At 40.3% G+C, this 16244-nt stretch overlaps 1 protein-coding gene across 2 annotated transcripts in view; it reads left to right on the top strand.

Annotated features, from left to right (window-relative positions):
• The first annotated feature begins 2215 nt into the window (after nucleotides 1-2215).
• LOC115058479 (serine/threonine-protein phosphatase 2B catalytic subunit alpha isoform) overlaps nucleotides 2216-16244 on the top strand; it is a 56873-nt gene continuing 42844 nt past the window's right edge. Inside the window, exon 1 of one of the 2 annotated variants that reach the window (XM_029525811.1) lies at nucleotides 2216-2506. In XM_029525811.1, the coding sequence (XP_029381671.1) occupies nucleotides 2446-2506 (61 nt within the window). In that variant the 5' untranslated portion in view covers nucleotides 2216-2445. The remainder of the gene's footprint in view (nucleotides 2507-16244) is intronic. The other variant, XM_029525810.1, reaches the window with a different exon arrangement.

Genomic DNA, 16244 nt, shown 5'->3' on the forward strand with positions numbered 1-16244 from the left:
CTACACTGAAATGAATAAAGAAATTAGATGGTTTTGTTTTTTCTAATAGGACACAAAGCCTGTTCTCTGCCCTCTGTGACGAGGAACAAGTTTGAATGTTAACAAATAGGGAAAGTGTTGCAACAACACCAGAACTCCATGTTTTTTAATCAACAAAGTTCAAAAGCATGCTGTCAATATATCATGGTAGTGACAGTTCTAAACAAATCTAAACAAATCTAATTAAGGGTATTTCAGTAAGCTTCGCTGTGTGAATATTTATAATTTCAAGCTTTGAAATGTTTTGGCCACTTCTATATTTTCTTAAATATTAAATAGGGATAAAACAGGATCCCTATTTGTTATTATTATAAATATTACATTCATAGAGGTTTAAATGCCGCCCCCCCTCAAAAAAACAAAACAGTAGGTCAATGTCTTCGCAAGGAAACAAACAAAACTTATAACAAACACAAAGCAAAGGACAGTGTCAATAGGTGACTGGAAAGATATGAACTAAGTCTGCAGAACCAGAAACTAATGATGTGGTGTGAATGTGTGCAAAATTGGCAGAGATGAGAAAGCTGCCGTGAACACAAATACACAAAGAGACACACACTGCGAAAGAAATGTAAAATTCTGGGCTTCATTAACTGCCTCCACCTGCAAAACAAATGACTCATACCCCACTAGTGTTTCACCAATAACAGTGTGCCACCATTTATTCATTAATTTCCTTTCAGCGACACTGGGGTAACTGAAATTCACAACTGTGGAGAAAATGAGTGGGTGAAAGCTGAGGTCTCCTTCATGCAATTTGCTGGCGCTGTGCACCTGGTGACTCACTGGTGACAGATCAGGCTGTTCCCATGCATGCACATCCACACACTATATGCTCACATTTTCAGTATGACTACTCTGATCTAGCTACAAACACGGGACATTGAATCCTCTCCTGAAACTATGGTGAGTTAAAATGAACAACCCAAGTCCTGCACAGCAGATAGTAAAGATATCAAAACCAAATTCTTTTCTGGAGATGGTGAGATGAAGACTCAACTGACAGGTTAACCAACACGTCGAATGAGTTTATCATGGTATCACAAGCGTACACCAGAAAGACTGAAGCTACAGATCTTGTCCAGAGGGGGGTGCTGGAGGAAAAGACTTAGAGCCATTGAAATGAAAATGGTTTATCTTCCTGGGAGCATGAACATCCTCTGAAAATCTATTGTAAATAGGTTTATATAATGAGTGCAATACTGGCAGCATCTTCTTGGGATGGAACTTGAGAGCTCTTGGAAAATAGGAAATCAGTTCACGTCAGGAATCACATCTATCAGCTTCATCCTTGGGGAACTATTAACATTTAAAATGAATATTGCTGAAATTAGGCAGTAAGTTATAATTAGAAATCCTTTTTCTATTGCTGTTCTTCACTCTATAGTGAGGGGAGGAAAAAGCACAATTTTTAGACTCTCATGTAAGGAAGAAAAAAGACATTTTTCCATCATAAAAAATATGCGTGCTCAGTAAAAAAAAAAAAAAAAAAAAAAAAAAACTATTTTAACTATTTTTGTCATTTTGCAATTTCTCATAAACTTGAGCTTTTATATCTCAATTCTGACTTACTATCTTGTTTTCTTTCTGGTGATTTTGGTATTAAGGGAACAAAGTTTGCTGCTTGCAGTCTCATAATTTTGACATTTGATCTCAATTTCTTTTTCATACCACTGCTTACTATCCGACACATGACCTATTATCACAGAATGTTGGTTGTATATCTAATCATTTTAATTCTACAACTGACTTTCACAGGTTTTAGAAGAGGAAATTGACCAGCTGGCTGTCATTGCCACGCTGTGCGCTGTCCTTATAAATGGACGGGAAAATCATATTTTCTCTATTTTATTTTATTTTTTTATATATATCCTGGGTGTAAATATATTCTAACTCAATACGAAATGTGCACAGCTGCACTTTTGAATGCATCTGTAAAACTATCCTCCATTTGTACATGTCATTTGTTTGTGTATTTGTTTCATTTTGGGTGCGCGTGACGTGCTACAATGTTAATACAAGTGATTTACACAGTTATTCCCAGCAGGACCTGACTGACACATGAACCGTCCTTTGATAAAAGTGATTGTGTAGTCGGAGTGGCAGCATGTCGCTCTCAGCCAATAGGAAGAGCCGGTGTGAGTTGTGGGCGGGCCTTCGAGGGCAGCAAGTTTGAGTGCGGACTGCGTTCACACAACTTGATCCTCAGAAACAGTAAATCAGCCTCATACAGCACCAGCAGTGAAATTGTAACCCTGTTGCAAGTATTTTTGGCCGCTGATAGGACCGAGTGAGATCACTGCGGTCTATTTGCTCCGATAGACTCAAGAGTTGTTCGGCCAGAGCAACGCAGGCAGCGTTTTCACTCACATTTCTGCTATATCTCAATATTATATCACACTGGAAATGTCCGAAAACAAGCCGAATGATGAGCCGAAGTTATCTACGACGGACAGGGTGGTGAAATGTAAGTGTGATTTATTTATTTTTTATTTTTTTCTCACGGCACGCCGAAACGAGACGTTATCGCGGCTCTGTCTGTCCCTCCGAGCGGCGGAGGCAGACTTCAAGAATTCATCGTAGCGGCGAAGCCACAACAGCAGCAGCGGCGGCGGCGGCAACAGCAACAGCAGCAGCAGCAGCAAATGTAGTCGAAAATTGTTTGCTGGCTAAGGAGGAAGAAGGGTGTTAGCCGAGCTATGACAGCAGCAGCAAACTAGGAAGTGGGGGCAACTCGAGTTTGTTTCACCAGAGCAAGAATTTAGCCAGAAATGTGTCACATTGTGCCCGTGAGGCATCGTACAGCAGCTGGTCTGTGCTCCTTAGCTGCGATTACACCCATCCCTGTGACAGATGCATGGTGTTTTCGACTCACATACACGCTGCACAGCTTTACAGTATGTATGCAGATATTGCACAACCATTGCATTCAACCCAAGGGCGATTTCCCCTCATTTTGCATGCATCACCAAGCATAGTTTTTTCCTCAGGCTTCTATTTTTTTATTTTTTTTTTTTTTCAGCATTGCATAATACTACCTGATGTCGCCTATGTTTTGTGATCTCATATTTGCAGGTTTGTCGTGTGCCTTTAGTGTTTATGAAATACGGTCTGGTTCTTGGTGCCTTCTGTGTTTACAGGTCTGACATTCCACCTTTGCAGTCTTCCATAAGAATGCAATAAAGATCATAATCGAGTCGACCTACCCATGAACACGGAATAGGAACAATGTTGCCTGCTCAGTTTCATGTCTGTTGACATCTTAGGTTGACTTATGAAGGCAGTTTGCAGCTTCAGTTGCAGAAATAGGCTCATTTATGTTTTTTGAATATGAACACTTTAGTCAAATTTCCAGTGTTGAATGACAAATGCAAATCCTTTCATCAGAAGTAAGATGACAGAGCGTGTTTGCCTGTGCTAACTGATTTTCATCCGACACTAGTTGCAACCATTATCCCCTCCAACTCCAGTACATCACAACAGACGTGCAGTGAGCAGTGTGTGCAAAAGCGCAGGAGGGAATTGTTGAGTAATTTTATTCAGGCTTAGTTGCTAGGGTTCAACTGACTCAAATGATTAGATCATCACTGACCATTAAACATTAGGATTTAGTTTAGGAAGGAGGGAAAAGGAAATGCTACAGTGTTCAAAGGACCATGACTGGAGTCAGTGACTATATTTTACATTAAAGACAAGCCTGATTTCTGCCTCACCAAGCTGCATCACAATTATAGTTACACTTCGTTGCTTTCCTAGCCTCAGCTTTTGAAACCAGCCAATTGAAATGGGAAAATATTTAATCAAAATGGTTTCTCACAGTGCCTCATTTTGCTGGGAAAATGGGGTCGAGCATTGAAAAAGAGTCACAGCATGCCTTGGCTACTTTTTGAATGAATATTTGAAGAGATCACCCTCCAACAGTCTCCACCAAGCTGAAGTGTAACGAAAAATAGCTATGACAAGTATGGGTTAAGTAAGAGGTTTCACAATATAATGGGGAGACTTGGTCTGTCATGTTATAACAAACCAAAGCCTCTTTTCTGCTTGGCCCAAAGCTGTTTTATGCTGCAGAGGTGCCACTGCATTGCACATCTCAATACTATACTTTCCAGTGGAGGCATGCGATGGTCTTAATCAAGTTAAAATGTATTGATTCGTTTTTAAGACACGCTGCCAGAGAATATGAGAAGCCAGTTTCTGGGGTTCGCGTCCAACCGTGATGCTGAGTTTTGTTTTTTGGTTTTTGGTTTGTTTTTGTTTTTGTTTTTTTGTTTTTTAGTTTTTATAAATTTGTTATTCATTCGAGTACTGGGAAGTCAGTGTTTTGGTAATGCATCAGTATTATGGCAACACTGACACATAGTGTGTACAAAGCACCTCTCCAAAATAACTGCTGCCTATATGTGTGGAGTAATTTGTTTTCAGCTGCCTAGTTTGCCCTGCTACAAGGTGTCAGGTCAGCTTATCATAAGCACGTTGCATCCACCTGTTTCCAAAAATTATCATCGTATTCCTGCAAACTGCTGTCACATTGTAATCACCCATAAAAGATTCATCTGCTCAGGCAGGAGAAGTTGCATAATTTTTATCATCACACAAATGAAATGAAACATAAACAGTTTCCAGAGCATTAAATGTAGTGATGTCCATCACCTGTATGTTGTCCAATTTGACAATGATGATGTCAACTATTGTGCTGTAAGGTTTACCTGGTTAGGTAGAATAAAATAAGAATTATGTAGTGATTCATAATAATCCTGGCTATTTTGTTCAGATTTGAAGCCATAAGTTCTGCTGTCAGCTGTTTAGCCACAGTTGTTGGTTATTTTCATTATTTGCATGAACCTGAATTGAACTTGAACCTGAATAAATTAGCAATTTCATGCAAATAATGGTCTGTTAGATTGAAGCAAATAGCCTTAATCAAGTCATATTTTTCTGATACTGCAGACTTTGGTTACAGAATTGTTCGCAATTAAATCTGTAAGATTGACAACTACAGATTTATAGGCTGTATGGTACATAATTCCAGAGCAATGCTTAGTTTAATATAAAAGAAATAGTAATTACTGAGCACGAAATTTTGCTAAGGCTTATGACAGCCCGTGCTCTCCAAAGCAAAAGGAGTACAGTAATGATGTTTTTCTGCCACCATGTGAAAAGTAGGGCCTCCTAACCTCCCAATGGCGTGCTGGGTCCTTCTCTATGAGTGAGGATGGATAACATCTGACATTTGACTTTTGAGGAGAGGCCCCAATGCTCAGCCATGCGTGGGTTGGAGACATGGTGGTGGTGACAGTGGCGCAATGCAAGCCACTGATCCCAGCTGGATAGCTGAGTCATTTATAGAACAGAACATTAAGTAATGCCACATACTTGATCTTAGACTTACGTGTAATCACCTGCATATGGTTTTGCTTCATTTTCATAAGCAGTTTCTGTTTATGTCTTATTAGGTGTAAGCATAATGTTACTGTAATTTTGAGGTATAAAGTTGCCTTTTGTCATCTACCATTTGAATTTTTCTCAGTGTTGTTATTCTGAGTCATATTTACTTGTTATTGTGCACAAACCCTATTGTTAATGTTAGAAGTTTTTGAATAAGACTGCTATAAGAAAGTGATGTGATTTATATCAGCTGCTGAAGCCATTTGTCATAAGAATAATTTCCTGTCTGCAATGTTTGTAATTTGTGAAATTAAAATTTCAATAGATCTAGGTTGCCACGCTTTTGTTTAGTCATAAGTCCCATGGTGTTAGTAAAGCTGAGGAAATCAAATTGTCTCTAACTTAATTTTTGCGTATTTTGGCACATACTATAATTTGTTCTTCTGCTAGACAGTTTTAATCAGGAGCAAATAATGACGTCTGCTGCAGTGAGGGATGGAAACACAGCAAACTGGATGATGTCAAACTGTCTTTCGGCATTTGAGATTATTCTTGGGTTGCTGTGATAGCTGGCCACCCCACAATTTCAAAGTTTAGTTGAAAATATGAAGATAACAAACAACACTGTTAATTCAATCTGTGAGGGTGTTTTTCCTTTAATGGGTTGAATTGAGCTCTATGAGAGCTGACTGCAAAACATGATCTGTTCCCGACAGTGGTTCACTCATAGGTCGACCTGGAAGCAAGCGATTAACATCTGTTCTGAAGTTGCTTGTCTAATGTGCAGTGGCTTTTTTGCTTTTTGGTCCTTTGATAATGATGAATGTCATCATTATATATTAAGGAAGACCTGAGCTACCTTTGTCATTATGTGATGCTCTGATAAATAGTGTGGTGTGTTTTGAACCTGAGTATGTGCACCTTCATCGCTCATTAGATTAAAGAGGAATTAGGCTCTGTTGTGGATTTAGGGCACAGCAAAGCAGCGGATTTGAACAGATTAAGCTCTATATAGGAGGATAAAGGCAGCTCTGCTCAGAGGTTGTAATCTGACTCCGTGCATTAGCTGCTGCTCTTGCTAATTCATGTGAACAAATGGATGTTGGATCTTGATAAAGCAAAATGGGGAGAAAAACTGTTTACCTACATCAGCATTTTTAGATTGTTACTAAGCCTATGAGTACAATTGGCAGATTTGCAGGCCTTTGAACTCACATTGTTGATGCATTTGAACCAGTCATTTTGTAGCCCATATGTTGATGGAAGCTGTTTAACTGCTATTATAGCTCCTCATAAAGTTCCTTACATGCACCAGACGTGCTACATTTTCCTCCTCCAACACCAAAATACCATTTTGCAGAGGGCCCACCACTCTCCAACTCTTGATTGCCTGTTCTCACAGTGGCATCCATGAACCAGAGATCATAATATTGCACGACTGTATTTGGTAAAAATCTGCCTCTGTATAAACAAATCCTCAGTATTTCTCATTTCATGGCTGGCAGACACCAACACATGCCCTTTTGTAAGCTTCAGAGTCTAACAAAGCCATTTGGAACAGAGATGAGAGTCATGTGTCATTAGATCCCTCTCTGGAGCTGGTCGCTGCACAGTCACAAATCAATCAATGCAGTGTCTACAACACATGTAACTACACATTGGGCACACAGTACAGTGAATGAGGAGTGGGGTGGGGGACTCACCTAGTGAACTGGGAGCAACTGGGTTGCTCGGTTAGATTAGCAGCCAGTAAACAATTAAATGGGATTTTTTTTTAGCCTATTCCCACTCAGAGGGCTGAATCTGGAGAGGCAGTGAAGTAGTGCAACTTTTTGGAATTTGAGTGTATACGCTTGTGCACTTACATACACATTCGCTATAACGTGGGCCATCTTAAGTTAATTGACAAAGCAGATTTTCTTCAGAATTCAGAGATAGAAATCCATCTGTTATGGGCCCAGCTTGTTGCTTAATGCTGTTCAGCAAAATCTGAGAGAAAACGATTTGTCAAGGGCTGTGAATCACTGGCTCAACAGAGACCCAATTTAATTAACAACTCAGTGGTTTGTGTGTGTGTGTGTGTCTGTGTGTCTGTGTGTTTTTGCTTTTGCATGATTGCTCTCTGTAAACTGCAGTCTGAGCTTAAATTGTGAATTTGTTAAAAGTGTACCCTAAAACAAGTAACTAACATTTATCTGCAAGACAAAATGTGTTGTCAGTTGGAAATGAGTTAACACACCATGACAAACCAATAAATCACCCAAGACTGAAAATCTTCAAAATAAAATGTGAGATATGAGATAATTATCTACAAATGTCTAAATGCTTGAGTATGATTTTATACAATATTCACATCACACTTCAGCCTCAACTAGGATAATAGTGTGGTAATAGTAGCATTAGCATTGATGGGGACGGTAGTGATTTCAACATATTAATACTTGTCAGTGGAGGTCGTGTGTGTGGGAGTGGGCAGGTTGAAATCAAATGAAAGTGGCTGAGTAGAGCTGTGGATGAGTATGTGGGCATGAAAGCAGGTTATGGCCAGACTACCACTTAAGATATTATTTCACTGAAGACAGCAGTTTTGGCTACAATGCAAAGGCATAATCAATGCAAATAAATCTTAGAGAAGACATAATAGTTTAAACACTTGCAGTGATGTTTACAAGTGTGTGGTCAACAGAAGAAGCTGCAGCCTCAGAAGTTGACCAGTGTATGAACACTAACAAAGTTTAATCACGGAAATTTTTATTAGACTCTCCTAACCCATACATTTTGGGGAGGGTGTGGTGATCTCTCTCCCATTCACTTTGTTCATGTGCAGCATTTTTATCAAATGCAGTGTCAGTAATGTAAATAAGGGTTAGGACACCCAGGAAACCTGTTTTATTATATGAAATGTAATCTGAAAGTTAATATGTGTCATTGCTACAGAGATGTCTTTGGCCTATAAAGTCTAATCTCCAGATGTCAAGTATATGCCTTACTTGGTGCAGGATCAATATTGTATTTTTTCAGTGACAATGAAATGCAAATGAATCGCTATCATGACTCATATCACATTAGTGGACGTCACAAAATAATTGCGATCTATTTTCTATGACACTCCGTTTGAATTATAGGATAAATCACCAGATTAAACAACAGCTAACAAATATCAGATGTGTCATCTAATTACTCAGTTACATTCATAATGATGATGTCACAGACCCACAGTGTTTGTAATATTGTGGAAATTAATTTCATACTTAACTTTGAAGAAATCAGAACAATTTTGTTTTTTCTTTTAGCAAACTGATGCAGTTGAATCTGCTTAATTCCCATTCAATAATTCAAGTAATGAATCCTTCCAGTTCTCTGTCATTAGCAAAAGCATTATAGTCTGTTTACATTTTGATTTGCCTGAATAATTATTTAACCCCGGCCCACAGGTATGTACACACAGAGCAGCCTCAAATGCACGTGTCAAATGAGAAATTGCTTTAATGCATTCAGTATTGTTTTGTGCCTGACAGTGAAAGATCTCCACAGTAATGCGTCTATCTAGGACAAACCTCCTCTGTGTGAACAAGCAGTATGTCCGCCTGAGTGTTCCTCCCACCCTGTCGCACTCTTCTTTATCATAAGAGCGAGGTTTCCTTGCGGTGAAAACATACCTGAATGCTAATGGGGCACTTGTCTTGGGTGAAGTAGGGCACGCCTGTGCATGTTGCTGTGATAGATGCAAATAAAGACACACACTCCTGTGTTGTGTCAGGCATTCATTTATACTTAAATATGGGTGGAAGGAGTAAAGTCATCTGCAGGCTGCCTGTAAATGGTAGATTAATGAGCAGGGAAGGGGGGGTGTTATAACTCCTGTCATCTCATTTACACAGCTCATGTATAACAGTGGGGATGGCATGAGAAGGGCACTTTATCTTATTGTAACAGTCTCTTTTCTGACATCGTGTAGGCATCTGTACTTGTTGACAGCTACACACACATATGTTGATGGTAATACTGATGTAGCCTGCTGCCTATGAAGAGCTGTTTAATGCACAATTTTTCATCTCCAGCACGTATTTTCCCAGTATCAAGTAAGAAATGCAAGTGGCATAAAATGTGTGCAGTTTATATGACATTAAAACTTAACAAATGGGGTCACACCTTGGCTGTGAGGGAGTTTGTTGTGATGTCCCTGGCTTTTTATATTACCACACATTAGAAAAGGACAGTGCCATATTAGGAGCAGAACAGGGTTTCTAACAGAATCCAAAAGGTGCCCACTGGGTCATAGCTAGTGATGAGTTTCAGGCCTTAAATTTCAGTTTGAAATTTTTCTGGGCATTTTCAGCAGTCTTCACCTTAAACAACAAGAGCATTGAAATGAAGAATGTCACGTTTGCCTGTTGTTTGCTGCTCTCGTTCACCATTTCAGCTGCAGCTTAAGAATGAATGTGCCACTCGACTGATTATATCAGAAAGGAAAAAATATTGTATCATTCACATATTTCCCTTTAATTAACAGACCAATCCATATTTTTAATCAAGTGTTATGAATAAACTCAATAGAAGCCTTGATTAATAGTAGGGATAAGTATATGTGAAATTGAGCCACTTTTTAATTACTAAGACTGCGCTGGGTGAAGTGATTTAAACCTTTTGGAACATAATAAAATAAAACAAAATAAAATAACATAAAAACAAAATAAACATAAATTAATTTTCACTTTTTGGTGCAAAGAAAAGGCTCACATTTGGCATTGAGCTTTTTAAAATGAGCTTTTTTTTAATTATTATTTTCCCCCTTAGCTCCATTAAGCAAATGAACAAAATTTGCTTAATAGAGAGTCCCTAATTACAGACGGGTAAATAAGGGTGTTATATGCTGTGGTGTTTTTTATTCTGTTCATTTGCTGTTGAGTCTGCAACATGAAATCACAAACCCTGGGGAGACTTTTCCTTTCTTTCAGGTGTTGTTAGCTAACTAGCTGAAGTACCCAGTGTGGACGAGAGAGAAACTCCAGCTATACAAATACAGCTGGAGGTGAGGCGAGGCCCCAAGGTTTATTTACACTCATTCGCACACGTTAATTATAGACCACCTGGCTGAAAAATAACCCTCTTATTCCATGTGCTGGTGAATTTGGTGTCTGCTTATCTTATTGTACCAAAGGGGGGAAAAAACTTTCATTGGCTATCAGCTTGTTCTATAATTGACCTGACAGGATGTTGCTTTGTGTGACAGGACATGACGGTACTTCCTGATGTCAGCTGACACTTCCCTCAGTTATATTTGCTATTATTATTCAGGTTTTTTTTTTGTTTTGTTTTGTTTTTGACTTTTTGATGTCCAAACTTGTGAAAACAAATATTTCAAGTTCAAGCTCTTCTCATCAAGCTAATGATTGGTTAATGGCTTTTTCTAAATTAGTTTTGTGTGGATTTACTGTTGAGCTGATTTATTTTTGGCTGTGGATGAAACCTCATTATGAATCTCTAAAAATGTCCCATGAGACAAACAGAGAAAGAGGGGTTAAGTTTGCCCCAGAGCTAATGATGGCAGGCCACTCGGTCACTCCTGCCCACGTGGAGAACAGAGGGAGGAGGTTGGCTTCTTGGCCCACTCACTCAGGCACACTCCCTGTGAGTGAGGTGTGTGTGTGTGTTAGTCGGGAGGTAGGGGGTAGACATACTGTAGAGGTGGTATTTATTTGTTACCCAGCCCTTACTGTTTTTGTCAGTTGAAATCAGGCCCCAGGGTCAACTCAGAAAGGACCATGAGGTGAAATGTCATTACTAGCTGCCGGCTCTGAGCAATCACTTTTCCCGGGGAATATTTTACTCGTAATTTCAAGGTCAATTTATCTGTTTTAAGCCAAATTTAATTTACACTCAAGATTTTCAACACAATGCAGAGCAGACAATCAAAATGACCTTAAAGTCAGCACACCTTGGAGATGGCCTGCCTGGTTGCCAGCCCTAGACCAAGCGATCATACTGCAGGCTGCTATCCTGTCCATCTAAACTCAGAGTGCTCCTCTGTTAGCCAGATTATGGCGAGGTTAGTGTGTCCCATTGGCCAGATTGATTTTGTGTCCGTCCAAACACCGCCGGGGAGCCATACATTACAATGAGCAATCATTTAAACTTTAATGCTGCACCGCTCCCTGTCGGACCATTAGCAATAGAGGGAGGGTTCATGAACTACTGTATCCTTTCGCTGTCAAGTGGGCCTGCTTTTTATGAATGGTTGCATTTTGCTTTCTTGATTGCATGCAGAGAGATCCTGTTCCTCAATAGAATGCAGCTGATGCACTTGTCAGCTGTTATTGTTCTGCATGATCATACATTGGTTTATATTTTCATATTTTTGCTGTGATGACTCCAGAGAATGTCAAACCATAAGAAGTAACAGCAGCCTCCCTTGGCTGGTTTTACTTTTTATATGTTACATTTACTGAAAACAGATTTTTTTTTTTTTTTTTTCTAAAAAGGGAGACATGTTGTTTCAACAAGATAATCTCGACTTGGTGTGAACTCCTGAGCCCGACATGGGATCCATTGATGGTAATTAATGCTGTTGTCACACCCGATTCCTACACACTCACATGCAATAGCTGTCATGTTCTTTGGCAGCTTGTTCATTGCCTTGCTATATCAAGCAAGCCTTTAATCGTGGCTCAACCTGCACAGAAACTGGCAAGGTTGTTGATTGACACCGAAGCCCACTGGTGCACAGTTACTACTGTGAAGTTTGGGGATGTCCATGTCTGTGACAGTCTTGAGAGTATTAAAGAGCACAGCGTGTATGAGAACTTTTCACGCGAAGCTTGACAGTAACATTAGACAGTGCTGTATTTTTTTTTCTCAGTCCTGCAAAAATGGCAGACTTACTGTATGAGATCATCTATTTATTTATTTACTTTTACTGGCTCAACTATTTTCTGTCCCACTGTCATATATTCCAGCCACCCTCCGACAGTATAGCTCTAGACATGTTCCTCTCTTAATTTTTCACTGTGCTTCTGCCATTCCTGCTTTCGTCCATGACTGCGGTGCTTCCACTAAACCACCATCTGCCATTCATTCACTCCTTCTTTTCATTCCCTTTTGAACATTCACTTGCTCATGCTGCCGCTCAACTGTGTCAGACCCACGTTGTGAGACCTAAACAGCCATAATGCTTCAGGGCCATCTCCCTGTATAGACCGTAACCCGATCCCCCTGGAGGAATGTGGCAAGCCTCAGGGACGGACAAATCGAGGTACAAATCAGCCGGTTGGCCAACAGATAATGTATCTCCAAGTGATTTTAAGCCAGCACTTCGGCAGCAATTTAGTTTTTACCTCCATTAGGCAAAATCTGTGGTCATTTTCTCAAACACTGCATACAGTAATGTCAGAAAATGGCTGTAAGCTGCATTAAACATTAGCTGAGCACTGTCTGGTTTCTAGCTGGCAGTTAAGAGGGCAGGGATTTCTTTTCAACCTAACAGATGGTGTATACAGTGCAGAGCTATGCAGGTCCATAGTACTCGGCTGTGCAGCACTGCTGCTGGAAGTAAATATAGGGCGTGTTTGACAGGCAGCTAACTTTAATGCTCTTTGTTTGCAGGGTATATGGCAGTGTGTTACATTATGTATTTCTGTTTGCCTCAAGTGAGAGAAATGGTTCTTTTTAAATCTGGGGAGTCCAGTGTATTAATTCCTTGTGCATAACCATCAGAAATCACTTTACATTGCAGAAACATACTGACCGGGATTGTCTTTGAAAGTTTTCCAAAGTAGAAAATAAAAAGCTGGGCCAGAATATACAACTAAAGAAGTCTGGGAGTCAAGACTCCCTTCTGGCAGTCAAGCTGTCAAGTGTCCTTTTCTGGGTTCTGAGTTTACCCACTGACCTGATCCTCAAGGACACACGAACCCTGCAGCAGCCCTGCTTGGCACATGAAGATCATGACCTGGGCAGTCTGTTACTGTTTGACCCACACTGCCAAGCATAGGCTCTTATAATGTCCCTGTACGATCTCTGTACAGATTTGCAATTTAGCTCCATATTACAAATGTTGACACATCTGTATATGGTCATGTCACATGACCATTTTAACTATGTTTTCTTATTGAAAAGCCTCATACAAAGCCTATTTTGTCACTGAAAAGAGCCAACCAAGAAGTGAGCGTGGGTGTTAAAAAAATGATGACTTCATTTTGCGCCTGCCCAGATTAACATGTATCCCTAAAGTTTTTGAGGCTAAAAGTATGGGTGCCAGACCCAACTGTAGTAAAAGTGACAGATTTTAGAACATGTTTGCATGAATGTCGTCTCAGGCTCCACATCTTTGACTGGACACTGATTGCACGGATGGCTTTTGAATGTGATGGTTTAACTTCCTTTAATCTCGTGGCTGCTAGTAAAGCATGCACAGATGGTGCCTTCAGCATAATACTCCACTAGTGAATTTTGAAAGTGCTTTCTCTGCAATATGGAGGTCAGGATGGCAGCAGAGAAGGATGATTTACTTCACAGTCACTTTTAGCCCAGAAGGATTGCATAATTGCAGCTACTTCAGGGACTCCGTCACAGCTACTCTTGATATATAGAGCTTCATCATCGGGTGGGGATAGGCGAGACAAAATGTGTGTGTGTGGTTAGTGTAGAGTTTTAGCCCTTGCTGACTCAGAATTCCTTTGGTCTACAGAGAAGTAATTCTTTTCTTGCCTTCCTTTCTATTTTTTTTAGCCTTTTGCTTTTCTTTTTTGGCAGTCAGGTACCCCTGCTGGCAGGAGAAACCACCACACCCGCACAGTCATGGCCTAGATACAAAGATGGGCTGGAGAGGTGGGCGTGGGCTAGGGGAAAAAGGAAGGGGACTCTTAGGGGCCTTGTTGTCTTGGCAAGAGGGAGGAGGAGGTGGCTGGCTGCGCCATCCCATTGCCTCACCACCTGTCCTCTGAAAAATCACAGTCAGTCTGCCAGAAATGAGAACTCAACCATGGATCTCTCTTATTACACATGAATCTGAATCCTTTAGTACTTTTTAGGATGAGCTATTTCAGCTTTATTTATGTGTTTATTTATATAGTACACATATTAAATTTTGCTTGCCATTTCTGACCCTCCCTTGTCCTTTCGCCACTGCTCAGAGGAATGCCCCTTCGCATGTGATGAGGCTATTCTTGTATGGTTGGGAGGGTTTACCCCAGTCCACAGATGATTGTGATAGTGGCTGTTTGGTCCAAGTTGAGCAGGTAACCTTCTCAGTTCAGGAGTCTGAGAAGAGGATTGGGCTTAATTAATGATGATAAATGTTATCTACAGTTCAGGCTGTGTTTAATGTGGGTCAGCCTCAGGTCTGGTGTGCTCCATTTACCAAGTGTGGGTACAAATACAGACTGGCCTCATCCCCTCTCTATGTGTCTAGTTAATTGCATTCTATAAATGCCAACATCTCAGCTGCCAACAAGCCCTCCTCGGGAGGTGCGATCACGCCTGTTGAGGCATATTATCTCAGAGGCAAGCTGTGAATGAGTGCAGAAAACACTGAAGTCAGTTGGAGTTTTTGGAACCCAACAAGATTTTTCTATTGATTTACATACCATATTGTAACATATCAGATAATATTGTATCCAATTAGATTTCTTAATTAGCCAGCCATATTTATAAGGTTCAAGGTATCATATCTGATCATTCAGAAAATATGTTGTGCGAGCTGAAATTTCTTTTCAGTTTTTTCACTCTGAGGTTTAAATTTTTGGACTGAAATGTTTAGAACAGTATGGTTCCTGACAGCTGTAGCAAAACATCCAAACAAAAAAAAAAAAAATCAAATTTTCCAACTAATTTGCTTACAGAGCTGACAGTGTATGAGCAAACCTTTAAATTACTTATGCTCAAACTACCACAGAACAGCCCAGTTTAACCATTGAACCTACCTGTCTGTCATGGTATCATCATAACGTTGGGTTTCACATAAACAACCTAGTAGTTATGATTTGATTTCAAAAGTAGTTTTGAAATCAAACTTATGGCTTTGCGACAACCCTAATTGAACTGCACATGGCAGACCCATATCATGTCCAGCCGCCTATCTGAATGTCACTATACGCTTGAGGATCTTGCCACCAACAAGAGCACTTTGTGAAGTGGCTGCCTGGGTGCTGGCAGAGCTCTCCAGGGTTAGTGCGGACATATGTTCTCGATAGACCTGTGTTGTCAGACCTTCCCAATGTAAGTGTTGGTTGACAGCAAGATGGAGAGTGGTGAGGGACTTGCACAAAGGTGGTTCTGTGCAGGTTTTTAACCAGATTGGAATCCAAACAAACCCACCCTTTTCTCCTTTACCTGCTCAACCAGTTAAATTCTAAGTGTCACATTGTGTTGGTTTGAAACTTTCAATGACTGCACATACAATGTATGTCCTGCACTTGTGTATATTGGTTTGCTTGACATTTTTGTCAGGTTGTGGTCTTGCTTTGAGGCAAGCCGAAGAACCAGAGATGCCAGTAGCTGTCTTTCTGTTGTGGGAAAGTATCAATTGGACAATTGAATAAAATTGTATGTTGTATTCATGCTACATTTAATGGCAGTCGTAAAGGTGGAGTACCTCGCATCTGGGAATGTGCAGGTTAGTGTGGCCATGAAACAATCTGTCTCTTATGTGCCACAGGTTCCATTGGGGGGAATAGCTTGCATTTGGCTGAGCATGCAACCATAGCACCCTGTCTTCCAGATCCTTTCAGCCTCCTCCATTGTTCCGTCTGTGCTATGCTCTAAAGCTGATTACAGCGCCTTGTCTAATGAAAGCTAATCCTGTGTCACGGCATTGTGGA

Source organism: Echeneis naucrates, chromosome 18 (genome assembly GCF_900963305.1).
Source record: "Echeneis naucrates chromosome 18, fEcheNa1.1, whole genome shotgun sequence".
NCBI classification, from domain to species: domain Eukaryota; kingdom Metazoa; phylum Chordata; class Actinopteri; order Carangiformes; family Echeneidae; genus Echeneis; species Echeneis naucrates.